The 26,132-nt window shown below is 41.3% G+C and overlaps 1 protein-coding gene across 1 annotated transcript in view; it reads left to right on the forward strand.

Moving 5' to 3' along the window:
• The window catches only part of LOC131573058 (transmembrane protein 178B), a 215,153-nt gene extending 189,543 nt beyond the window's left edge, over nucleotides 1-25,610 (forward strand). The window contains exons 3-4 of the mRNA XM_058826639.1: nucleotides 7,028-7,165; nucleotides 25,360-25,610. Of these exons, the coding sequence (XP_058682622.1) occupies nucleotides 7,028-7,165; nucleotides 25,360-25,610 (389 nt within the window). The remainder of the gene's footprint in view (nucleotides 1-7,027; nucleotides 7,166-25,359) is intronic.
• The last annotated feature ends 522 nt before the right edge of the window (nucleotides 25,611-26,132 follow it).

A 26,132-nucleotide genomic window follows, 5' to 3' on the forward strand; every position in this document is an offset into this window, starting at 1 on the left:
TGCAGTGTCATGTGGGGTTTGCTATTTGCCAGCATAAACCTCTGAAGGTGTTAGCCTTTGTAGAAGACATGACTTCATTCCTCCCTTGATGTACTATTCAACTGACTCTGAAATTGTGGGATTTCTTATGAAGGAAGGCAGGCAGGAGTGCCAGCAGTGCATAGCTGGAACCTTCCTTTTGTGATTGTTTCTGTTTTAAATAACTGTAAGGACACTTAAGAGCTCTGATGGAGGAAATCCATATAGGTTGACAAGAATAAATCCATCTCATGATGTCCATTCTCCATACACCTCATCCCGAGGGACATGTTAGCTAGACCACAGCCAGCTTGTGAAGCTTCCTACCGGCTTTTCCTTATAGGTAGTTTCAGACATTGCTGGCAATCTAACACTTAACAATTTATCACACAAATAACAGTCTCTAGTCAACAGAAGGTGGTGGATTATGTGATTTAGGAGAAATTATCCATGTGTCTTATAAAGGTCATGGTACCTCTTGAGATATGAAGGCTCACTTCATCCTTGACAGATGACAATTTCCTGTGGGAATTCCAAGCACAGAAAATTCTCAAAATCTTGTGCATGCAGGCTCAAACATAGAAATGAATATTCGACCTCAGATCTTGGAGGAGGCTTCTGGATTTACAAGAATGCAGGTTTGTAGTTTAGATAGGACATTAAGCTAGGTAATAGAAAGTTTTAAAGTTTTAAAGTTTTAAGGTTTTAAAGATATAGAAGTAGTTGTAAAGGTAATAAGAAGTTTTAAGGTATAGCAAATAGTTTTGTGTGTCATTATATGATTGGTTAAGAACGTCTGCATTACGACAAAGACGTATAAAACAAAATAATTAACTATTGGTGTGAAAGTAGAAACATTATTTTGTGGCAGTTTATTGGCTAATTAACCTTTAAAAGACCCTGTAACGTGTGGCCTTGTGACCACTGACCATGAACATCTAGTGAACATGCTGAAGATGTTCTCACACCTTCATGACTGTAGAAGAAGAAGAATAAATCATGCTTTAAAACATCTCCCAGTGGTCACATCTCTCTTAAAACACTGATAGTATCCCTTCTAGAAAGAGCTGATGAGGGTCTTCTGCTGTTCTTTCTCTCAACTTTGAGAGAGTTATGTTTTAGTGTATGTTTGTGTCGTGTATTTCTGAGTCTCTCTGGTGTAGATACTTACATGTAAATATAATCTACTGTTACTTTGGCTGAAGTGGGTTGTAGTCACTGAGATTGCATTAGAGTAGTCTTAGTTCTAAACTGAAGACTGGGTTTGCCACATGATTCAGTGAAAGGCACTCAGAGATTTTAACAGAGTCTCAGGTAGACTAATACATATTTATTTTCTTATCTCTTCATACCTAAACTGCAAAGAAATAATTAAAACTTTCACCCTCTATTTGCCAGCCTCATCCAAAATACAGTTTTAAGCTCTGCAGAGAGAATAGTGAGAGCCAGAAGACGCCACTCAAAACCAGCTGCATTAACACTCACTTGTTCATTGTATCTGGGAGCTGCTAGGGCTGGCATTCAATGAAAGACATATCTGTCCAATTCTATCTTGTCCCCCTCCCTGAAGTTTTGGGGTGAGATAAGAGAAGGGATTATGTCAGAGAAAGATACCTCTGTGCTGCTGATTTTTTATAAGAGAAGTAATTTAAACAAAGCTCAGTGAAATATGGTAAATTGTGCTCTAGGGCTGTGTGCAGTTCTTGAACAATTTCCAATGTATATATTTGTTTGGAAAAGGAAGAAAAAGGAGTCATTTTGACTCTTTTCAAGCACAAATGTTCCCAATCCCTGGTAAAGACAAATCAGAGGGAATTTAGTACAGGAGGATATAGATCACAGTGACCTGCAATGAAGGATTATGCTTAAGAATTATTCCATCCCAGTCTATTTCTACTTGTGACGTTACTATATCCTGACATCTGTTCCTAGACGGGCACAGAAATGCATTTGTGATTTCCCTTTTGATTTTCCCATTTTTTGGGACACTTCAGGAAAGAGCTGTGTTGTACCCAGAATCTCTTCTAAGCTGTTCTAGATATTCTTGATATAGACTTCAGGGTGCTTAGTCCCTGCAGACCTTCTTCTACTGGGAGAAGGAAGGAGGAAATGCAGGATGGACTATCTGAAATACTATTTGCAGCAATATTGCGCTTTCTGAGGGTCTGATAACAAGCACTGTAGTTTGATTTGCTAACAAACACTTGAGAACAAGCCGTTCTGAAAGCAAAAACAGAGCTTTGTAGTTCAAGGGCTGTCCAGAAATCCTGCTAATACAGATTTAATTATACACTCCCCGCAGACTTTTCATGTAGCTGGGGCCATGTTGACCATTATTGACTTGGTTTCCCCATCCTTCAGAAGAGTCTCATACAGTCCTTCCTGTATGTGTCGTGAGGAAAGCAATCTCTAGTTTTTTGGAGGGGTTGTTAAATTCTGTGGAAAGGTAGATATCAGCAGGAAGACTTGAGCCCTTGCTTTAGAAACGTGACTTGCAATGTAAAGGAAGAGGACGGAACATCAGAAATCAAAAAGGCATAATGAAATTTTTAAAAAGCAAAGCTGAATCAGAACATGTTATGTTTGCAGCTGCTGCGGTGTGAAACTTCTTCCACGATGTGATAACCAGCACAAATTACTTTATTGCTCATAACAAATACAGATGGACAGATATCAGGGTGAAAGGAAGGGCAGGGGCACTTGCAGACTGACAGTGAGAGCCTTCCACCACATGTTGCTTGGAAATAAATGGCTCTTAATCAGCTTTTCTGCCTTTCTTTATTTGCAGGAAATACATAGAGTTAATATTCCCAGCAGAAAACAAAAATGTTTTTAGGAAATGCATGTTGGCTTATGAGAATTGGTCTGCATTTTAACAACATTGTCTAAAATGCTAAAGTTTCTCTCTTCATCATGATTCACAAACCTTGTGGCTTTCAATTTTATCATTTCAGCTTCCATGGTGGGATCTGGATTACTCCATTCTTTGTCCCTTCTCCAATGCTACCAGTCAAGCAGTTTGTTGTTCCCAACAAACATGAACATGGTACCTGTATTCCCTGCCTGATGATCCACACTGCTTTTGAGTCAGGATTGAGTTCCCTTCCTTTTGCATGCAGCAGCACCTGTCGCAGTGGTAGATATGAAAAGTCTCCCAAAGAGAAGATATTCACTCATAGCTTTTAGCTGACATTAAAAATAAAAAGGGATGAAGAAGATGTTTCTAAAAAATGTGTGGAAATATAATATTGTATTTTCACCCACAAGTAATGTTGGTATCTATGTCCACATAGTGAATCATTGAAACTAGTAGTCATATAGGAAAAGCATTAAAAATTAACTTCTGCATCGTAGGTTATGGAATAAGCAATGTAATACATTCCTTACTTCCACCTTGTAGCTACATTTCTAAAGGTTTGGTTTGCTAGATGGTGGGGAAGGGGAATTCAATGTCCCTGCAATCTGTGCACTTTGTTACATTGTGAGGACTTGGGATGGATACCCAGGAGAGGATGAGCTGCAGGGCCAGCTAAGCAATGCACATGAATGCACTGAGATAAGTTTGTTTGCTGTTGCAGCTCCCATTTGGCTGTATAAGATTCAATAATGCGTTTTGCTGGCATAGTCACTCCTTCAGTTGATTGGTGTTGTCATGCCATGACCCTGAGATCCTATTACTCAGAGAGGTTTTCAAAAATAAAGAATGCAGAGAACTATTAATTTCATCGTCTAAAAATAAGCAAAAGCAATTTCAGAAAAATAAACCAAACCCAGAACGTGCTCAAACGTCATAAAGTGGTGTTACATGACAGCATGACCCTTTTTACCTTTGCAGGATGCATTCAGGAAAGGTCCTATCAGTGCCAATCAAATTCAGACAAAACCCCATCAATTTGTACTGATGAGCTATTGTTTATTTATATGTCATCCCTCCATCCTCAATTAGCAGAACAAATTTAGATATTGCCCTGAATACACAATGCAAATCTTTGCTTTTCTTCTGTCCTTTCCATGTCAAGCACCACACCAACAAACAGTAATCATAAACAGCCCCATTAATAGGGTTTGAGTCTAGGGAATATAGGCTCCTATTCCTCTAAATAGCCTGAGGGCGATGATTAATTTACTTCCATTGAGTGCTTTTCCACAAAAGAATCACTTTGAATAGACTTGATCCCAGCACTGAACTCAGCTTCTGTGGGCACTGACAGGTGAGGAGTGCCAGGAAGATGCTGTTGGACAAGTGCAGGCTGTTGCTGAAACCAGCTTTACAACCCCCTTTCCCAGCATGGCCCTTTGCAAGTGATCCCCTCAAGGAATGTTATGGCAGGACAAAAGCCAAATCATTTTAAATAGAAAAGAAAGTTCATATTTTATTTGCTTCAGATAATCCCTAGTGGATGGACTTGTGAGGAGCAAATTTGCAACTGGCCTAAGCAGTGGCAATCTCAAACTAAGCTCACTGAACTAGTGAGAACTAAGATTTCATAAAGAAGTTCAATTTAGATTTCGCTGTGTTAGAAAGGGAATTTCAGGATCCATCAGCAAAAGAGGTTGAGGGAAACAAATGTCAAAATTTGGCCTAGAAATCTTGGTCCTACTCCTTTAACTTTTCTGTTTAATGGCAAAGTTCATACAGATCTTTGCTGGATAAACCCCGTTCCTGAGTTTGGCATACATGATGTGAGGATGTTTGTGATCCACTCTGGGGCCTATGAAAACTGGGTCATCAGGAAGGCATTGGGGTAGATCTGAGGGGTTCTGGACATCTTGTAGTTGAATAAAGCTATTTATTAAGCTGAGCTCATTAGAAGCAAGTTGTTAGGGCATGTTTCTATTAGGACAGGCAAATGGTGCTACTCAGAGTCAGCAGTCACAAGTTAAATTGCAAGGGGTTTGTAGGGCTGGCACAAAGAGCTGTGCAGCACCTTGGAGGGATGTGCTGTACCATTATAAAAGATGATATAGGAACAGTAAAGATTTTGTGTTTTCATTTTCAAATTGAACCCAGGCCATCATGGACTGAAAAAGTAGGAAGACACTTGGCCATCAAAGATACTTACTAACATTTCTTGTTTTAGAAATCACTCTGAGAAATTTCCAAGGAACAGAGACATTGCCTGGGGGAAGTACAAGTTTCTGCAGGAATTGTTTGGTTGGGTTTTTTTTCTGTACTAGAGCTCCTTGAACATACTCAAATGTGGTGGGGCAGTCACAAAACCTAAGATAAACGTACTTATTTTAAGATGTGGATCTTGTTAAAAGAGCCTGGTTACTGGTGGGCTGAAGACCTGGTTATCTTTATGTTGTCAGAGAGGCTCCTTGGAAAATCAATGACAATCTACAGGAAGGAGTTATAGCTTCAAGGGAAGGGCTCTGCAGATTGTGTTCTGCAACTTGATCTTGCATAAAAAGTGCTGTAATGAACATGGAGCTGAGTAAATTGCCTTCAAGTCATGCTGTCACAGCATACCTATAGACTTTGTGGACACCTAGCATTCTGAATATGAAGTTTTATAAACCTCTGATGATGGTAATTTATCACTCTTCACAAAATTCATTGAATCTGAGCTGTAAGTATTGCTTGTCCTTTTACCCACTGTGGGAAAAACATAAAAAATAACAGAAATGAAGAAATAGTCAAAGGCCAGCCAAAGAGAAAAGCTGCCATAGAGACTGGTGGATGATTCACAGTTTTCAAATCTTTCTTCTCTGTCATAAGCATTCTGTTTCTTGGGGGGAAAAAAGTAAAATCATTGCTGTGAAAAAAAAAAAAAGCTTTTAAGAAGGAAACAAATGTTAAGAGAGTTGACTTGGAATTTTTTCTGTACATATACTCTTGACATATCAGTGCTTAAACTTTTTATGCGTGCATGAAGGGGGACAGGGAATAATCAAATGTTAGTGAAGATGCCCCCATCTGTTTCATTATCTGAGGGTGTGAATATGCTCTTTAGCTCACATAGTCCTTGCTCTTTCAGTGCCAGGTGGTCTCACTGCCCAGATTTCACATCCAAACCAACTGTGAAGGATTTTTTTCCCAGCACATGCAGGAAGAGGGCTCCCAGCTGTCCCATAGTCCCATCCTTTTTGCAGAAGGCAAATATGCAACACAGACAGGTCTTTATTTAAGGATTCCTTTCATTAGGACTTGGGGAGCCTTTTCATTTATTTATGAAATAAATGCAGGTCAGCTCCTGTCACCCACATCAGAGGTACTCAGTCCCCACTTGAAGAGCAAAAATGTTTAGCTCCAACACTGTGCCTTTCTCCTACTCTTAGTGCTCCCTGGAGCAGTCAAGAACACCCTCACCAAAAATCACCTGGCAAGGTCACCATCCAGGTACAGGAGAGGACAATGATGTGTCCTCTGTCCCAGCCATGGGTCTGGAGTGCATCTAATGATGTCTGACACCAGAGTGTCAGTGTGCCTCACTGTTCTGGAGGCACCACGTTTCACTCCTACCACCACTGTATGCTATGGCCCACGTGGGAAGCCCAGAGGGGCTCAGTGACTTGCCCAAAATCACACGGGTGGTCACAGTGGAGGTGAATCCTCTGTCATGTCTCTACTGGTACAAGGCACAGAAACTGCTTTGCTGATTAGTTTGAGCAGGGTGACGAGGAGCAATGGACAGAGATGAGAAGGCAAGATGTAAACAGATGTTGTGCTAGTGCCCAGAGACTGCAGTTAATAGGCACAGCATTGCACTGAGGCCATTTTACAACTTCTAGCTCCTGAGCAAGCTGTCACAAGTCACTTGAGTGCATCTGCACTGAGCTTCACTGTGTGGTAAAATTGTCACCTGCTCTCTCTCTCCCCATTCCAAGTTAGTGACTTAATTTATGGTTTGTCCTTGCTCTGAATCATCCTTACTTAAATCATCCCAACACACACTGGAATCCTTGCAGATCAGTAGCATTTTGGATTAAGACTGTTATGAACCTCTGATGATGCTGATTTATCACTGTTCCCACTCATGTTGTTTTTCTGTCTTCCCCACTGCAGATCTGCGCAGGATGACAGCTGGTTTCATGGGCATGGCTGTGGCCATCATCCTTTTTGGATGGATTATTGGCGTGCTGGGGTGCTGCTGGGATCGAGGCCTTATGCAGTATGTGGCAGGGCTTCTCTTCCTCATGGGAGGTAAGGATGGTGGTGTTTGAAGAAATGCATTTTTCTTCTTGTTTTCATGTTCCCTTTTTCCACATCCTTCCTTTTCTAAGTCACTGAAAATGTGTTTTCAGAGTTATTTTACTTGATCTGGACTTGCTTTCATTCTGAGCTCTTTCTGGTGCATATCAAGAATCACCCAGCCATAGTTACATTTAACTTACACCACAAAACTTGTCTGGAGTGTTTGTAACTCATGGTAGTAGAAAGGGTAATCTGAGTTTTTTAGTACAGTACTCCCTTGTTGGAAGTAACTCTGTCACTTACTAAGCTCAGTAATACAAATCCAAAGATTATGCAGACATTATTCCTACCCCTATCCTATTTCACAGTGGGACAATTTGAGTCCTAGAAACTGTGCTGAGAGTTATAATCTATATTTATTACTCATCAGTTTTTCTTGAGCCAAATGAAACCTCTAGTTTATATCTCTTTTTTTGCTGTACCTATGAAGAGCATTCTCTGTTTTCCTTTTCCCACTCTATATACACTTTCTTGTAGACTTCTCTCCGTAAGAACAATTATCAATCCAGCAGCCCTTTCTGCCACCAGTTCCTGTTTGTACTTTCCTTTCTCAAATATGGATGAGAAGGACCATTCCCTAACAAGGTCTAATCAATGCCTTATATAAGTGGTGTGACGGTTTTTCCTTCCCCTGCTGGTAATTCCTTCTCTGAAGTATTTTGTGGTTGTATTTGCTTTTTTCATGCTGCATCACATTGGAGACCCACAGCCATCCTGCAGTTGGATGAGACATGCAGGCCTTTCTCCACGTTTGTACTTTCCTGCTGATGCTCTCAGTTTACAGAACTGACTGCTGATGCAGTTTACAGAAGAGGTTTTGTTTATTATTCCCCAGCTGCAGGCCCTGACACTCTGTGCTTTTGAACTTCTTCCCTTTCCCACTACACCAGCCCTCAAGGTCATCCAACATTTTCCATGTAATGTACCAGCCTTCCTTACTACAGATGTCATCCAAATTTCTGTCGGCAGCAAATTTCAAGGCACTGTTACTTGAAATGAAGGGTGTGAGAGTCAAGTCCCAAACACATTGCTGGGTGAATATCTCAAAGTGAACACCACTGCTTCTGTTCTATCTTCTTTTCTCTGCTGGTGATTTTTTGTTTAGCTGGGATTTTGCCCTCCAGGCAGATCATCACTTCAGTGCATTTTATCATCTGTTTATCTGTACTGTGGTGTGACACAGATCAGTGTGTGACATAGAGGAAGACATTCTGTAGTCCCAGAAGAGGAGTTAAGTGCTGGAGTAACAAGTATTTATGTTCTAGTGATGTTGTGCTGGTGCCATTAGACATCAGTTCTCTCTGTGCCCTCAAACACATTTGAAATCTGCTAGGACCTTGTGCAAGCACACACTGCTCTTTGTGGGGATGTCTCTAAATGGTTTGTTTTGGGTGTCAAAACATTATAGGCGATGGCTTGCCAGATGAGCTTGGTGTTTCTTACTTATTTAAAAGCTTAGTTTGCACAGGAGCCATTTTGCTCTAATCTGCTCAATTTACTACAGCACAACATTCAGATTAAAACATTGAGAGTATACTAAATAAATACAGAAAATTTAAATTTTCTAGAAACTAGCCATGTCTTGTTTACTATTTGGAAATTTTCATTATATATGGGTTGGTTTCCAAAGCAGCTGCAGAGGTTACCTTTTGGCTCGATGTTATTTGTGAGAGATTTGAAAGATGACTGATAAAGTTTTCAGGTGAAAAGAGATTCAGTTTTAACTGTGTGTAATGGAATGGGTCACTCACAGCTTACAAAGCTCAGTGCAATGCAGCTGCTAAATGTGTTATTTTTTATGGAATATGCAATGAGCCCATGAGGTGGGGTTATCTCTGGGCTAAGCAAAACTATTTCTGGGCATCCTAATCAGGTGTCAATGCTAAAGATGGATATGGAAAGAACGGGACAGGCTTGCAGAAGAGCTACAAAAATGAGTTGTGGTTTGAAAAACAAGACAAAGACAGCACGCCACAAAAAGCCAATTGCTTGAAACTGTTTACCAGAAGGTTTATAATTGACTTGAACACAGAGTGGAAGTACCTATGCAGTGAGAAGCCATCTAATAGTAGCATGATCTTTGCATAGACAAAATAATAACTAGATCCAGCAGTTGGAACCTGAAACTAATTGAAATGAGAGGCACCAGATTATTTTATCTGCCAAATTCTGTCAAGATGTATAATATTATAAATAAAGATGTGCTGGGAGGAGATCAAACTTATTTTCTGCTTCAGTGCAGACACGTGGATCAGCATTACCCAAAGGTTAAGCTCTTTCTTGTTTTGCACAAGTCAATAGCAACGGCTGTACTGATTTCTTTTAACAGCAAATGGGCATAAAGTAACATTTACAAACTGAAGCAGTCAGTTAATAAAATACACAACTAGAGCCATCTAATCTAAAAGTCAGTAGTTATCAGTGTTGTCAGATGGTGTCATGTGTTACACAGTCATTCCTTTTACAGCCAATGAGTCTTTTAATTTAAACTTTTTTATTGCTGGATGGTGTTTGAATATAAAACTTCTGTCATGCCATAAATGCTGTCAACATATTACTGTACTGTTTCTTAAAATGCATGGAGCCAGAATGCCTCTTAGTTTTGCCTAACTATTTCTCAGGTCCAATAATGGAAAAACTGCTTTGGAAGGTTTCTGCCATCTGACCTCATTGTAGCTGAGAGGAGACTGTGTTCAATTGCTAGGCATAGAATCAGACTGAAATCTAACCTTTCTTTCCATTTTCAACACCACTCGTCTTGGCCATGTTTGTAGCATTTGTTCTGTTTTTATTTCTAGACAAATAGCTCTTTTGCAATGCGTAAACATTGCCAGCTTAGCATATCTATGGGGTTTGTCCCTTATTGCCCATAATTCTTTGAACAGGAAATCTCAACAGAACACTGAGAAGTGTGCTATAATAATCTAATAAAACCAGACGTGATTTGCTTGGACCTCTGGTTTTTTATTATATTTACCAAACAGTCTTCTTGCTAACCCATGTGGCAGTGCCTCATAAGGACTTGCTTTACTTTGCTTGATCTAATTTCTCAAGCAAATTGCTGAAACAAGTCATTTACAAAACACAGGCCATTATTTGGTGTTAGTTCATCCAGAATCCAGGACACGTAAATTGTGATTTAGAGTCTGCTTTACACTGCTATTCTGCATGTTTTGTAAGCTAAAAATTATTAATAATTCATCTTTTCTGTTTAGTCCAAATGTATCTGTATCAACAGCAATCACAGATCCCTTATGGCTTCCATGGTTATTTTCCATAATTTTAGGAATTTATTGTACAGTTTATACTTGGATTCCTTATCTTGAACAACAGTGTTTGCTTGACCACAGTAGAACTTTTTTTTCAGTCCCTTGTCTTCTACAGAGCCAGATGGATACTGTAAATTATGTTTAGCACTTTTTATTTCATTTTGCATGATGGTACTGCTGCACAGCCTCCTGTACCCAGAATTACACTATCTGTTGTTGCTACATTCCAGTATTGTCAGTATCATCTTACCCTGCAAGGCAGGAGAGTTTCCCTTTTTGAGAGTTTCTCCATTTGGAATTGTGCCTTTAAATTTCACTGTAATTAGTTCATTTGATTCATCTTACTTGAGACTGTTTCATTCTATTATAGAAGTGGGTCACACTCAAATTATACATGACTCCAAGCACATCCTCTTGCAGGTTCTTGTGTTTTCTCTTCATGCAAATTACTGAAAATCTGTGCACCAGTAAAAGCTCCAACCAGTCATTTTGTAATTTTATAACAATTTCTGGAACCTTAGGAGCATCTGTAACACTACTTCCAAATGTCAGAGTCCTGTGGCAAACGTGATGCTTTCATGCTCATCAACCACCTAGTCTAAAAGGAATTCAGATAAACATTTACCTGAGGGAATGCACATGGAATATTTTATACTTTTTGTTTTGACCAAAGTAAATTTATTTGCACCAAAACTGTGCCTTTGCTTTTTCAAGTCTGGATGTGGCCAATTCTTCAGTTCCCAGGAAGTGGTGCTCACATTTTCTGGCTTTGAGCAGTTCTTTTGAATGTTCAAATCCTTAACTTGTTTGGGTTTATTATCATAGCAAACCTGTCAATTCTTTTGGTTGATGTCTTCAGTCCCTCAACATCTAATTTAGCCAATATTGTCAAGGTCAAATGTCAGTTTTAGTTCCAGCTCCAAAGAGCTGAGATGCTACAAATCGCCACACTGGTAACTCTACCAGGGCAAATTCCATGGTCTCCAGGAATCCCTTCTTTCTGTTCTCCATCAAGTTATTTGTGAATATTTCTTGTGTCATGATCAGTGAACAAGCTGATCCATCTAACCCTAGGTTTTTCTACCTGCTCTCCGGCACATTCATCCATAGGATTTTCTTGTTTCAACATCTCAGATGCTGCTAGGTTTGCAGTCATGCAAACCCAACCTCACCACATCTTCTGTTATTGTTCTTGCTATATAAAATCATCTTTTAAAGACAATCTCTGATAGCCTGATGTTTTCCCAGGTCAGTTGTTTTCAGTCAGCTGTTCTGAAATATCATATGGCTTGCATTATTTCTAATTTGAGGGCAGGGCTGACTTGGAAGCTAAATGCTTCAAAGCCCTTTTCCTCCTCATCAGCGACTGCTGTGGGGAAAGTGGGATGGCTGCCTCCTGGTGGCATGATCCAGTGTTTTGGCAGTGATTTAATCCTCCCCCTCCCTACCTTGTGCACTTCCCTGCTGAACTGCTGTCTGTTGTCCCAGCTGGAAATACAAAATGGCACTTCCAATATCATGTTCTGGTACTTGCTTCAGCACACAATTATCCCTGGCCAAAGCTACATCACTTGCCTCTGTAAATGTATTAAAAGACTGACAAAGAATGATGTTTTATCATCCTTATCAGAGCTCTGTCCTTCAGCTGCACATCCATGTATTTTCCTTTTGTAACTCTGTAATTTGTACTGAGAACACATTTCGGTGAAATAGTTAGGGGTTTTATTGCATGCCTAACAAGGCAGCCCTTCGGGGAGAGACTTCTGCGTTGTCTTATTTTGTTCCAAATTTACTGCAAATGAATGTAATAAATAATCTCTGCATTTGTTTACTGGTTTACCTGTTCTCTTCACTCTTATCAGTTTTGTCTTGTGACATATACTTTAGGGTTTTTTTCCCCATTTGCTAACAATTTCCTTAGAGAAGCATGTAATTTCACTAGCCTTGCAAATATTCATTATTCTTTGCAAAGTCAAGAGAGTTTCTTGCTGTAACCTTGCTTTAAGCCAATTAGAAATTTTACCATTAATAATTCAGTCTCTAATTAGTCTATTTGGAAATTATTCCAGCTGTTAAATACCCTCATATGTGATTTGGCTTCACCATGCAGATCTGTAATAAAATGACCTGGAGTCTCACATAGCAGCTCATTTCTTGTCTTTGCCATACTTTTGCATGAGGTACTGGGCTGGAAGCTTTGCTTGGGAGTCTGAAACTTCCTTTTCTACTGGCTCTGAAAGGCCTGGAAGTCATGCTGTACACATACAGTAGTAGTATGGAGCTCTTCTGGCCCGATTTTCTGTTCTAGCATTTGCTTTCAAAAACATCAGGAATTTCTTTCATCCTCTCCTCCTCCCTCCTCACCAGTGGTGATCTGCCAACCTGGAGGTTTCAAGTGCCATTCGCCAGTTCCACTTTTGCCACTGATTTGGGTTTCTTCTGACTCCCTCTAAGAGTGCTGCAGAGACATTACTCTTTGTAGCCCATCCATATTCAGAGGATCTAGGTCAGGGTTAGAAATGCTTCAAATCCTTCCCACAGCAGAGGTGATCACCTATTCTTTCCAATGGTGGCTGCTGCAGTAAAGATAAGCAGGCAGGAAAGATGTGTGAGAGGGAATAAAAGATTAAGTTATGCAGGTGTGTTGGCATAATGTAATGCTTTATTTCAGATACGCAGGAGAGAATGTTTATTAAAGAAATAAAGAAAAACCCACTTATGTATGTTATGAGTGTGTTCTCTTTTTTTTTTATATTTTAAACTAGGGAGAAATAACTTTTAATTAGTAATTTCCAGCATTCTCAGAAATACTTCCAAAGTATTCCTTTCCTCAGTCCAGGGTTAAAGCAGCAAAATGCTTTATTATCCTCACAGCCAGAGGATGGACCGACCATTTAGACTGGGTCACCTTCTCGTGCCCCAGGTGTGCCACGCTTCATGCAGGGCTGTCACAAGGTGCCAGCGGGGATGAGGACACACCCAGGGCTCTGTGCCAGTGCCATCAGCTGTCACAGCACAGACTCGCTGTGCCCAGGAGCTGATGGCCAGGCTGGGATGCCATCCCCATCAGAAAGTGGGGCTCCAAAACAGGCCTTGGGAGCCCGTGCAGCCCCGCTGTGGGTGTAGCTGTGCTGCACACCTCCATATCCTCTTTCCCTCCTGCCTCCACAGAAAGCCTTGTCTTCCAAATCCCCGAGCCTCTGTGCTGTGCTTCCCCTGCCTGTGCTGTGCATATGTTAGGAGATGACAATGGAGGCATCTGTGTATTTGCAGCCATGTATCGTTACCAGCTGTTGAGTCATTTGAGTCTCAAATTTAACTCGCTGTACTTTGAAAATAGCACGTAGCGGTAGAAAATAAGAGTGTTTATTCGACACAACTGTGGTCCTGCCGTCTCAAAATAATCGTCCCACTGCTGAATAATTTAACAAAAATGGAGCAATTCAATGCTGCAAGTGTAAGGCAAAGCTCTGTGACTGACATCTTCCAGGCAGTTATGATGTACCTTCATAGGAGCTGCCAAGAGGAAGCAAAGAGAAAGATAAACAAAGGGAGAAAGTAAAGCCATTCTTTGGAATTCATTGGGAAATATCATATGTCCCACAGGGCACCTAGGATTTCTATTTTTTGTTAATAATCAAGGTCTTTATCCATTCTTCAAATTGTTTACTTTTGGTGACATGAGCAACCACAACACTGAATATGGAAGGTATTTCCTTTGATCATATATATATTTCTTTCATTTATACAACATTATTCTTTGAAAGTTCAGTTTCTTGTGCTTCTTCTGAACAAAAATTAATAGTTTTAGAAAGTTTACATCATTTTTTTACTCTATGGAAAGCCAAGTGTAAATGCACATGTGTGTGCACAAGTGCACAAGGCACAAGGCAGATCTTAAACAGCAGTATGTGATCTTTAGAAAAACCAAGCTCTGCAATAACGTGAACTGTGCAGCTTGGGATAGTTTTTGTCAAAGGCATAATACCTTTGGCCACTTTGAAGAGTATTTACAATTCAAAAAATATTGGAAGACTGGAAAAAATGAGATGCTAATCATGTTTTATTCCTGTGGGAGGTACTAAATTAATGATGACTGCAGAGGAGCTTAAAAATTTAGCAAAACTCCCTACAGACCATTGTGAGAACTTTTATTTTACTTTTATTTATGTGGATTGACCTCCAGATGGAGACAAAGGCTGGTTTGTATCAAGAGATAACATAAATGGGTTATGAAAGTCTTTGAGACCAGCCCTGACACAACAAAATGATTCCCTCCTCTGCCATGCCTGCCCCACCCCACACGTGAGCACCCTGGCTCCTACTTGTGCTTTTGGTTAAATTTTGTATTATGCTCTAAAGTGATTTAAGGCTTTGGGTTGGAAAAAGCTTGAGTTAATGTACAGCACTAATAGGCTTTAAATGTTTAAAACTCTCAAAGGCTCTTGGTTGTTTAAAACCCTCAAACACATGACAAGGGTGTTCTGGAAGGCAGAAAAGGAGCTGATGAGGGTCTTTTTGGACCTGTGAGGAGAAGCAGAACTCAAAGCAGTCACGCAGGATTTGTGCCCATCAGGAAGTAATGTAACAAGGACAAGAGCATTCATATTCAGGAAATAAGAGTCAACCTGTTTATAAAAATGTCCTTTTTCATTGCCTTTAAGGATTTGTCCCTCTTTATGGGGATTGGGCAAGGAAATTTGGGCTCATAACTGTGGAGAAAAGCAGGCCCAGGGGAGACTTTATTCCTCTTTACAACTACCTGACAGGAAATTGTAGCTATGAAGGGTTTGGTCTCATCTCCAAGTAACAAGGAATAGAAGATGAAATGGTCTCAAATTGTAAGAGGGAAGCTTTAGATTGGATAACAGGAAAATCTTCTGCACCAAAGCATTGGAACAGGCTGCCCAGAGAAAGGGTCACCATCCCTGGAGGCATTCAAGAGATGTGTAGATGTGGTACTTAGGAACATGGTTTAATGGTGGATTTGGCAGTGATGGGTTAATGGTTGGACTTGATGATCTTAGAGATCTTTTCCAACCTAAGCAATCCTATTATTCCTTTAAAACATCTCTCCCTGCACAGTTTGTGGTGTCTCTCACAGACCTGGTTTCCTTGGTCCCATTTTAGGCCAGGTTTCTGAAGTGTGGCTTTTCTTTCCTTGCATCTTTCAAAACTAGGATACTGATAGATACATGTCCAGACATGTATGTATGGATAGGAGTTCACTGTACATACACATGTCATGATAAGGGGGTAGAACTGGAAGTGCTTCATCATCCAGACCAGTGAACCATTAGTAATCAGCCTTTAGCCACTGTTTCCACTTGCCTTTTGAATGCTATCTAATTTCCTGTTTTCACTCAAAAAATAAATATTTAGGAAATCACCCAGGCAGACATACATCCCCTTTGCCATATTTTGGAGTTAATATAATGCCAAGATGGCCTGTTGAGCATTTCCCAGCTAGAAAGAAGTTGCTCAGCTGATGGCAGGACAAGGCTGAAAAGGCAGAGCTGGAGGTCTGTGTTACATCTTTACTTCTAGTAATTCCCTCTGCTCTCTGGTGCACCAACAACACATTTTGCATTTATTTATTTATGCTGGCACTCATTTTGAAAAGGAAATAGGATACTCTCTGGAAATATGAAAAATCACACACTTTCATAGTACAGACATCTGTGTGTCACTGCGTATCAGCAACTGAAATACTCTTTTATAATTTCATGTTATAATACTCCTCAAGGGGAATCATAACTCTCATTACAGCGTTCAAATGCAGAGTTATATCTTTTATCTCACAGAATATTATTTTCACTAGATGCTATTTTTTTCCAGTACCTCAGGAATATATCTGATTCTCTAGGTGAATACTGGCACACCTGGCACTGAAATGTTGAGACCTAAGAGTTAACATCTCTGTAAGAAAACAGAGGGATATAGATGTATTTTTTTGCAAGTCAATAACACAACTGTACTGCAGAGTGTAGTCATTTTGAAGTATTGTTCTTTGGGGCTTTTTTCCCCCCTGGAAGGAAAAGCTCAACAAGAGAATTCATTGTCAACTCCATAGCATTTGATCTCCATGGAAACATTATCAGCTGACTTCAAAGTTAACCTTCAAATATGTTGTGGGTTGGTTTTTTTTTCCTGTGGCTTATTTCTGATGCTCCTAGATATGCACTTGCAGGCTGTGGGGGAAGAAATACCAATACAATTCCACCAACCTTGTACCTGATCACAGGAAAGCACTGGAACTTAGGTGAAGGAGAGAAAAAGCTTCTTCAATGAGGTGAAGAGATCTTACAGTCTGGAGCAAAAGACAGGGCAAGTAGTGTATGCACACCTCTAAACTCATTGTTTTTCTGTCCTAGCTCAAATCTGTCTCCCTGAACTTTGTGTGCAATAAATTAAGGAGTCAGCTCTATCTGGCTTTTCAGCAAGAAGAGCTGTTCGTATTCCTCTGTGTGTTCATTTTAAGTCAGCTATACTGGCTTGTAATTTCTCCCTGACCAGGATGGGAGGTACTGGCAGAAGCATCAGTACCTTCTAAAGTTACGGGAACGGACAACTTAGTGTAGTCCGTGAAGGGCATGCAATCAAGTTGCTTTCTCAGGGATGTCAGTAAGTCTTTGGGGAGCTGACAGAAGGTAAAATAAAGTATAAATAAAGCAGAGGAGACAGATTCCATAGAAATACAAAGTACTTTCCCACACACAGCCCTAGAAAACAAGTTCTGTGTGTTTTAAAATTCAGTGGTTGTCCCTTATCCTTTAATAATGTCACTAGGTCTTTGATCTGTTGCTGGCTTCTGCATTCCAATGGCAAGATGCACCAAAGCCAAAGGAAGACAAAACAAAACTGGCATTTATTATTGGGTTGGTATTTTTAAAAGGAAATTTTTCTGAGTTGTTTGCATGCAAGGCATTAAAGAGGAAAGACTGCACATGCAACAGAGGGAAGATTAATACTGGCATGATTTGCTAGACACAAAGAAAATCTTACAGAGGGAATGAGGAGGAAATTTCTGTGCATGGCAGACCTTTTTGTTAAATGCAGGGGCTGAAGCAAGATTCAGATTTGCTTTTTTGGCTCCTCAGGTTGTCAGCTGAGAAAACAACATTCTTCTTGGGCAAATCACTGTCATACCTGCTTGGTCTAATCTGCCTGGACAGAGTCTAATTGGACACTGGAAACTGCATTTAAAAAGCAATTGGACCTGGAAGAAACTATAAATGAGTAGGGCATTCCTCATTTCTGCCCAGCCTGGTTCTTCCAGGGCATACAGAGATCAGTCATGCCAATGCACTTGTGTGGGTTACTGAGGATGAACAGGTATTTCCTCTGCAACAGGAAAGGAGATTTCAGCCTGATCCTATAGGGCTGTACATGGTCAGTCTAGTTTGTTGCTTGCAAGCATTTATGTGGATGATGTGAACTTCATCAGGGGTGCCCTGCACTAAGTGGTTCTTGTTGACCAGACAAAATTGCATCTTATTTTGATTTCTGACTATTCTATCCCAGTAACTGTATCAGTTACATATAGAAAGGATTTTTCTGTTCCTAACAGGTCAGCTCAGGGAAACAGTAATAGAGCCCAGAGACTTTTGCAGTAAAGATCCTGAAAGTTGTACAAGGAAAGAGTCCTTTGGTCACTTGACAAAAACAAATGGATAAGCTTTTCTCCAGCACCTAAAGGGGAAAATATCCGAATGAGGTAGCCACCACCATCACCCCAAGCTCCCAATGGCTTTTTTAGTACTGCCTTCAGCAAACAAAAGGATTAAAAAAGCATGTGACTAACTGTCCTTTTAGACCTCAAAGTATTCCCTCTAGGAGTATTTACAGTGGCATACAGTAAGCAATATGGAAGAAGGCTGCATTGAATTTACTTGTGCTGTACTTGTTCTCTAGTCTCACTTGTACTGAAGAACATCTACCAGTAGACTTTTCAGCAATTTAGGATTTCCTGCCAAAAAAGATGATACAAATCCTCTGAGGCTCCTTCTGAGGGATGTCCAGTATTTTGACTGGAAGAAAATGGTCTTACATACTTAGAGGTGCAATGCCCTCATTACCAAAAGACCAGATGCAATGTGGTGCACAGATTCCTGATGCTACAGGACATGTCCTGTGACCAGGCAATCCCAGCCTGGCTCCACAAGTTTCCCTTTAGCTCTGACAAATGCCTAGGGTGGGAAGCACCTGCCTAAGGTACAGCTTGTTACTAAATATATGTGTCATCATCTGAGGCAAACCTGAGGTGTGATGGAGTCACTTGCGTTTGTTCAGATCTCCAGTGCCTCTTTCTGTTTAATGCTTTGGCCTTTTCCTGGGTCATGCTGTGAGCTCCACACTGCAGAAGATAAGAGAACTTGCCAGAAGCCTCTGTATGTTGCCAAGCATGGTGCTTGCCAATACGCAGATGGGATAATATTTCTAACCTTGGATTAGGATTTTTCTTCATTTTGACACTGAGGTCCTTTCTTTCCTTTCTGCTCCCGTAAAAAATGGAATAATATCACAGTACTACAACTGGCACAATTTTTGCTGTCTCCTGTGTTGTAGCTTTAAGTTCATGACCAGTTATGTTTGCTTAATGGCTGTAGTCAACCCATTTTATTATTGCTAGGTTATTTTGGTTGGGTCATAGGAATCACCACTGCTAAAGTACTCAGAAGCTTATTTACTCAGGCTTTGATTTGAAGGCTTTCTTCTCTCCCTAGTCCATCAAACCATTGTGCCTTTAGCTAAATAGTGTTGCTTTTGCCTGATGTGCCAGCTCACAGCTTCAGAGAGTGCTTGCTCATCGCTGTAGCTCACTGGCTGCAGCTGTGCACAGCATGGGTGTCCACTCCCTGTGCCATCCCATGCTCCGAGGGAATACGGTCACAGAAATGTCACCAAGTGCAAATCTGCAGTGTGAGACGCGGGCTGACACTTGTATCGGCAGAGCAAACTGGAATTCAGCCCTCAGCTGCTGTAACACTGCTCCCATGCATGAGATACTGATTTACACAGGCCTAGCATGGTCCCCATTAAGTGTTTGGGTTTGAGCACACACAATCCTCTGGTGCCATAAGACACTGCAGCTCACGCAGCAGCAGTCCCTAGACAGGCACACGGGAGGTGACACGCAGCAGGCGCACAGCTCTGGCATGCGCTGGCCACCTCTGGCACCTTGTGAGGCAGGAGGCCAAATGCAAACCACATTCTGAGAGTGGCTAGAATGCAATATCATGACAAACCCTGCAGTTTATCTGGCCCATGGTATAAGATAAAAATGCATTAAATCCCAGCCCAGGTGGGGATGTAATCTCACAAGGACACAGCACTAAATCTCCTCCACCAGTCAGATTTATTCTTCCTTCCCCGCTTTTTTCATAAGGGCAATTTTCCAGTAAACCCCTTGCTATTCTGCAGCCTATTGGTGATGCTGCAAGCTGCTTCTGCTGGAACAGTACATAATTAAGCAATAATTTATATTCTGTGCGTGTATGCACAGAGCAATAAAGTGTTCTCAAGAGCTGCGTGCTGCTGAGGCGTTTAATCCGTGCACAGAAGGAGTTTACTGCAAAGCTGCTCCCTCCCTCCAAAAGGCTTTTGTCATCACTGTATTGGGAGGGAATCTGGTGTATTTTTTAATAATTTCATTTGATTGGGATGTAAGTTAAATAGTTAATGCTACACACTCCACTTTAGGATCAGACCTAATTTTGTTTGTTTGCTTGATGTACCTTGAAAATAGTAAAAGCTAGTAGGGCAGAGAGAAAGTAAAGATAATGTTTCACTTGTGAGATTTTTTTCTCCCATAGCCCTATAATAAAAGAAAGTGATGATAATTAAGTAAACAGCACTCCTTCCAAAGACATTAGTGGCCACAAGAAGCTACTAGATATACTTTAAAAGGCAGAGATTTACGTTTATTTGAAAGCTGCATGGTTTCAAAGGACATCTTAAAATCCATACCTTCGCGGTTCTTTTTCTATCTACTAATTTATAAGTAATACTTGACATTTCTATATGCTTTAAAAAATAGCAGAAGGCAAGAAGAATCAGTTTTTGGGGTTGTTTACTTTGTACATCTGACAGCACAGTTTGTGAGTCATTTCTATCCATTGTGGGGGGAAGGGAGAGAATGAACATCATTCTGTCAGATGAGAAAGAAGCTATTTCCAAATCATGAGACAAATGATCTGTAAGAGGAGGGTCTCAGAGATGGGCTTGGTGCCCAGATCATTTTAATTACTCATTTTTTGGATTTCCCATGCCTTCAAATTGGTGATGTCTCCTTCAGGTTTCGGTCAGACCCCTCCTCCCTAATAATAAAGATGAGGATGTTTAGATGAAGCTCCTGCCAACAGGGTCTGTTTGTGCACCAGCACCACGAAGGTTCACCTTCATCTGCAGTGCATCTAAGAAAGGTTTAGTTCTTGTCTCACAAAACACCACAGACCTTGGGAAATCCCACAAGCTCTAACACTGGGGAAGTGGAGCCAGGTCTGTGGGTGAAGGACGTGGCTTCTGACATGGCTCAAGGGGATACTAGCGTTAGGGAAAATTCAAACAGATTTGGTATGGATGATTTGAGCCTGTTTGTGTTTAAATCAGTTCACTCACAAGCAGTTTTGGTCTCCCCTGGAGGTGAGGTTTAAAAACTGTGGAGGCATTGCAGACCCTCACACAGCTGGGCTGATTGGAAAGAAAGGGACATTTACAAAAAAGAAAAAATTAATTCCTTGCAGCAGAGGCCCATGGCACTGCTTGATATAATCATGCTTGAAAACAGCTACAGCAAAAGGCTCTGACTCATAATCCATGTGGTATTAGGCTTTGACCAACACTGATATTACCTTTCCCTGCCATCCCTCTTCAGATGATGTCTCCCCCTGCAGCAAGGATGGCAGGACCCCAATCTTATATAGCAAATAAGTTCATCTCTGTCCTAAAAAACCTTCCAATCTAAATGAAAGGGACAGTCAGTGTAAGGTTTTATATTATTCTGAAATATATAAGAAAGATAGCCACAAGATAACCAAGAGGTATTTAATAGCTCAGGTTCTCAAACCACTGATGATCATCAGCCCATTAGCAGGACAGGCACTGTCAGAAACAGGCCAAGATGAAGGGAGGCTACCTGACAAGGAATCAGGATGGAGGTTTCACTACATGTCAAACAGCAGTTTCTATGGCACAGACACAGCTTTACATGAAATTTCATCTCTCACATGATTGAAGCATTTTGCAGTGGCACATGAATTACCTGTCAAAAATCCCACTGTTGCCTTGTCTCATTCATTAAGTTTCACTTAGGAGGATAATGTGCAAATCCCAGCACAAAGAACTTTGTGAATTCTGCTCCCCTCAGCTGCTGAAGGAGATGGCCTTTATCTCCCTGTGCAGCTCATGTACCAGCAAGATCTTATTGCCACCTGCCATTCACATTTTGTGCGTCAGGGCCGTGGCCGAACTGCCAGCCTTCAGGTCTGGTCATCTGCTTGAATCACAGCTATGGGAAGTGTTTTTCACAAAGAAATTGAAGTTTGTTTCAATGCAGTTTCCAGGGGATCCAGGGCATTAGTGCACATGTAGGAGGATACCTTACTGACAGCAAAAACATGAGAGGAAACTGCATGTGGGTTCAGTTTGACTTCTGGGGATGAAAAGGATCGTAGGATTGGGAATGTTCATGACCTCCTGCAGTCCTTCTGCCTCTGAAGCACCGTGTCTGTAGTGCAGAGTGTCACGGGCAGGAGTGACAGCCTCCCTCCTCCTCCTGCCACCTCAGCTCCATGTCATACCTGGACTAGCAGAAGCTTCATTTCCATGGGTAAGCTCAGGTTTTGCATCCTTTTACCCATGACTCTTCCACTACAATGACCAACAACTGTGCAATTTGCAAGAATGATCTTTTGTGTTATGATTGCCAGTTCATGAGGAAAAGCTACTGAACAGTCAAGAGGTAGGAACCTTACTCGGTTTTCATCAGTAGCCTTCCTGGTGAGAGGCCAGATTAACTATAAGCAGGAACTTCCTTGCTTGGCTGAACACAAGCAACACATAGGACTCATAAAATGGCCATAAAGATTTTTCTAGATGGCGTAAAATGGCATTTTTTGTGTCTGCAATGAACAGTGCCAGAGAGACAGATAACTCTGTGTCGTACAAGACATCCTGCAGAGGCACGGGGGGGTGATGGGCTGAGGACTGTACTCTGCACTCTGTGACATTGTGCACGGCAGTCATTATTTGTCATCATGGGTTAGCACATTCTGCAGAAAGAACCCAGGCTTTTTCTAGAGAAGCCTCATGCTTGTGATTTGCTTAGTTCTCAAGTGTTGTTACTTGGTCCTCTTTGTTTTACCCTTGTTAAGGGGCAGAGTACCCTCAGCAAGGTGGAGTGCCAATATATTGGCACTGTTCAGATACAAAGAGTATGCAACATTCATTGCACTGAAGAGCTTGTGATCAAAACCAACAGGACAAAGAGTGCAAGCACAGGGAGTATTTGAAATCCTAAGTTATTTCCTTCCCTTTTGTACTTAGCAAATGCAGCTTTAGTCTGGCCACACAGATTTTCCCACCCACTTCTCTTAACAATCTTCTATTTTGAGACAGCAGAAATTACCATGTTCTTACTAGCAAAGAAAGGCCTTCCCTGTCATTTTCTAACCACAACCATTTGAAATGAGCCAATTCAGAGCACAGTGCCTCTGAGGCATCTTTTTTTTCCCTGATCCAACAATGTACTAGTCACTCTGACATAGAACACAGCATTCTTGTCAGACATCTTCATATTATTGAATAACCTAAGTAACATAGTAAAACAAGGAAAGGACATGTGGTTTTTAATCAAACACCCTGATTTTTGACTAATGGATTGTGGGAGGGAGATCTTCCCATTTATCCTGTTCTGTGCTTTGAAGCAGTATAGGACAACTCCAGATCCTGGGATCTCACAAGATTATTTTTGCAAGAATCCAGACCACTGACTGCAGACTGATGGGGTGCTGGTGGGGGGCAAGAAGGCTGTTTGGAATGAAATAGGCATAGTACAACTGCAGCAGCTCACTGGTCCTCACTGGTACCCAGTGGCACTCCCATAATATGAGTATTTATGGATATCCTGGGCCATCTGGCAGCTGTTCAATGGCTTAGGGGAGGCACCTGACCTTTACAGCAGAGACTATCTACAAGTGACTTTCCAAAATATAGTGGAGAAAAGGCCATCCAAACAGGCACAGCAGTGATCAGAAGAGATAACTGAGAGAGGACCATAACAGTGATCTCACAGCAGGTCCATGATAGAGATTTATAGATTTAATGCCTATGTGAGGTTGCTACTAAATAAACGAGGTGGGTAGAGTGGAAAGTTCACATGCTTCGGTGATGTGTGTATGCTCCTGACAATGCTTCCAGTTTCTGAACCAAATTGCATGTGAATTCACCAAATAATCTTACCTTTGTGTTCAGAGTGGGGAGTGTCAAATTCATTTATTCAATGCAACTGCAACTAAAAAGAGCAAAGCAGGAGAGAAACAACAGCAAAAGTGCTGCAGAAGAGAAGCAGAGCCAGGGGCAGGAAGGAGTAGAAGGAAGCAAGGGCACTGGAACACAAGATGTTTCACTTAAACTAGTCTGACTGTGACTGCTTTGGAAGAGTGTGCTGGCTTAGGGATGTGACCAGGAAGAAGAGATTCCTCAGCAGCAGCTGCTAGTGAACAGATGCAGGATGTGCTGCGCAGGTAGCACACATCACACGTGACTGATCCATGCACGAGCAGAGCGAGGAGACGCAGGACTGACCGTGTGTGTCCTGTAGCACGAGTCCTGCAGGTCGCCTCTTGTGCCCAGGGCTCTCCAGGGAATTCAGAGGCCCACAAAGGGAGGAATTAGAGAGGAAAAATAAAGTGCCAACTTCATGCTGACTTGAGTCGTTATCTCTTGCGGCAGGTGTGTAGCATTTGTATCTATCCATTATTTGGTGTGTGGGTGGCAATTGTGACATTTCAGGAGCTCAGAGTTTAGCTTCGATGAAGCTGGAGGCCAAGGATCAAAATTAGACTCATCTGGGTGGGATAAGGTTCAGCCTCATCTGATATGTGTCTTTCCATAACACCACCTGACAGAGTTATGAAGTTTGTCCTCGCAGTGTTCTCAAGAAGAAATAAGAAATGAAATATTGCTGCAGAGATGGAAAACAATAACAGGATATTTTGAAGGTTTCAATGACATGGCAGAGAGCATCTAGATTGAAACTGGAGTCATGCAGGAGGCAGAATCTGAGTTTTGTGAAGGATTTAAAGATTTTTAAAGTGATATTTAAAAGAAGACTGCATAATGAAAAGTTCTGTATTGATATAAGAAAAGAATAAAGAAAATCTCCCCCGTAAGTTCAAATGTACATTTCAACAGAGCCAGAATACGTCAAGTATATTGTAATATTCTATAAAGTCTATCGCTGAAAAATTGGAATGAAACAAAAAAATTTAGGGTTATTTTCCCTCCCAAAAAATGTCAAAACAAGATTATTCACTCTCTATTTGTCTAAAGCAAAGTTTTAGAAAAATCAATGGTTCCATGGAGCACTCTGGTTCCCAAGGGAGTGCTCATAATGAAAAACTGTTCCTGTTGAAGTTTCCCATACAGCTCTGTTCAGCAGCAGATCAATATTCAAGGCTCTTGTGGCACTGAGTTCTTTCCCCATGGAGCCTCCAGACTAAGCCACTCTCTGTGCAAACATCCTCCCTCAGGCACCTCCTTACTGCTTGCACCAACTCCTCTCGGGCAGTTTGGAAAGGGTTGTGTCTATCACTCTTCTAACTTCTCTTTGTTTTTTTCCTCCCTCCTTCTCCCCTTCCTGCTCTCCTCCAGGAACCTTCTGCATCATTTCACTGTGCACCTGCGTGGCTGGAATCAACTTTGAGCTCTCCCGCTACCCCCGCTACCTGTACGGACTTCCCGACGACATCAGCCATGGCTATGGCTGGTCCATGTTCTGTGCGTGGGGGGGCCTGGGCCTCACTCTGATCTCTGGCTTCTTCTGCACTCTGGCCCCTTCTGTCCAACCTGTCCCCAGGACCAACTGCCCCAAATCTAGACCTGAGAATGGGACAGTGTGCTAAAGCAAATAGCAAACAAATACACACACACACACAGACATATATATATATATATGCCTATGTATGCCTATACATGCATATATATGTATATAAAATTATATATATATATATAAAATCTCAAATTAATGCCAGTGCCAAGGTAGAGCTGAGTCCAACACGGCACTCACATCTCCACTGGACTCTGTGTTGCTTCATTCTTTCTCACAGTGATGGGAAAGCTTTTCTCTCACGTGGCTCTTCCATCCAACTTTTAACTTCAGCATCATACCTTAGAGGTCAAATGAACCTACAGTTGCACCTACCTACTGCCATTTGGGAGGGGGAACAGGGGATCCATGTGGGGAATCTGGAACCAGAATCTGTACAGGACATGGTGGGGGCAGAGGCGTGGGGGGAATGACACAAAAAGCGTGTCCATTGCAGCCAGAAGGGAAAACGCAAAGAGCAAGCAAAGGAACAAATGAAGCATTTGAGCCACTTCAACAACGTACCTCCTCAAGGCCATTATCAGAACCCACCCAAGTT

The sequence above is a fragment of the Poecile atricapillus genome, chromosome Z (genome assembly GCF_030490865.1).
Source record: "Poecile atricapillus isolate bPoeAtr1 chromosome Z, bPoeAtr1.hap1, whole genome shotgun sequence".
In the NCBI taxonomy this organism is placed as follows: Eukaryota; Metazoa; Chordata; class Aves; order Passeriformes; family Paridae; genus Poecile; species Poecile atricapillus.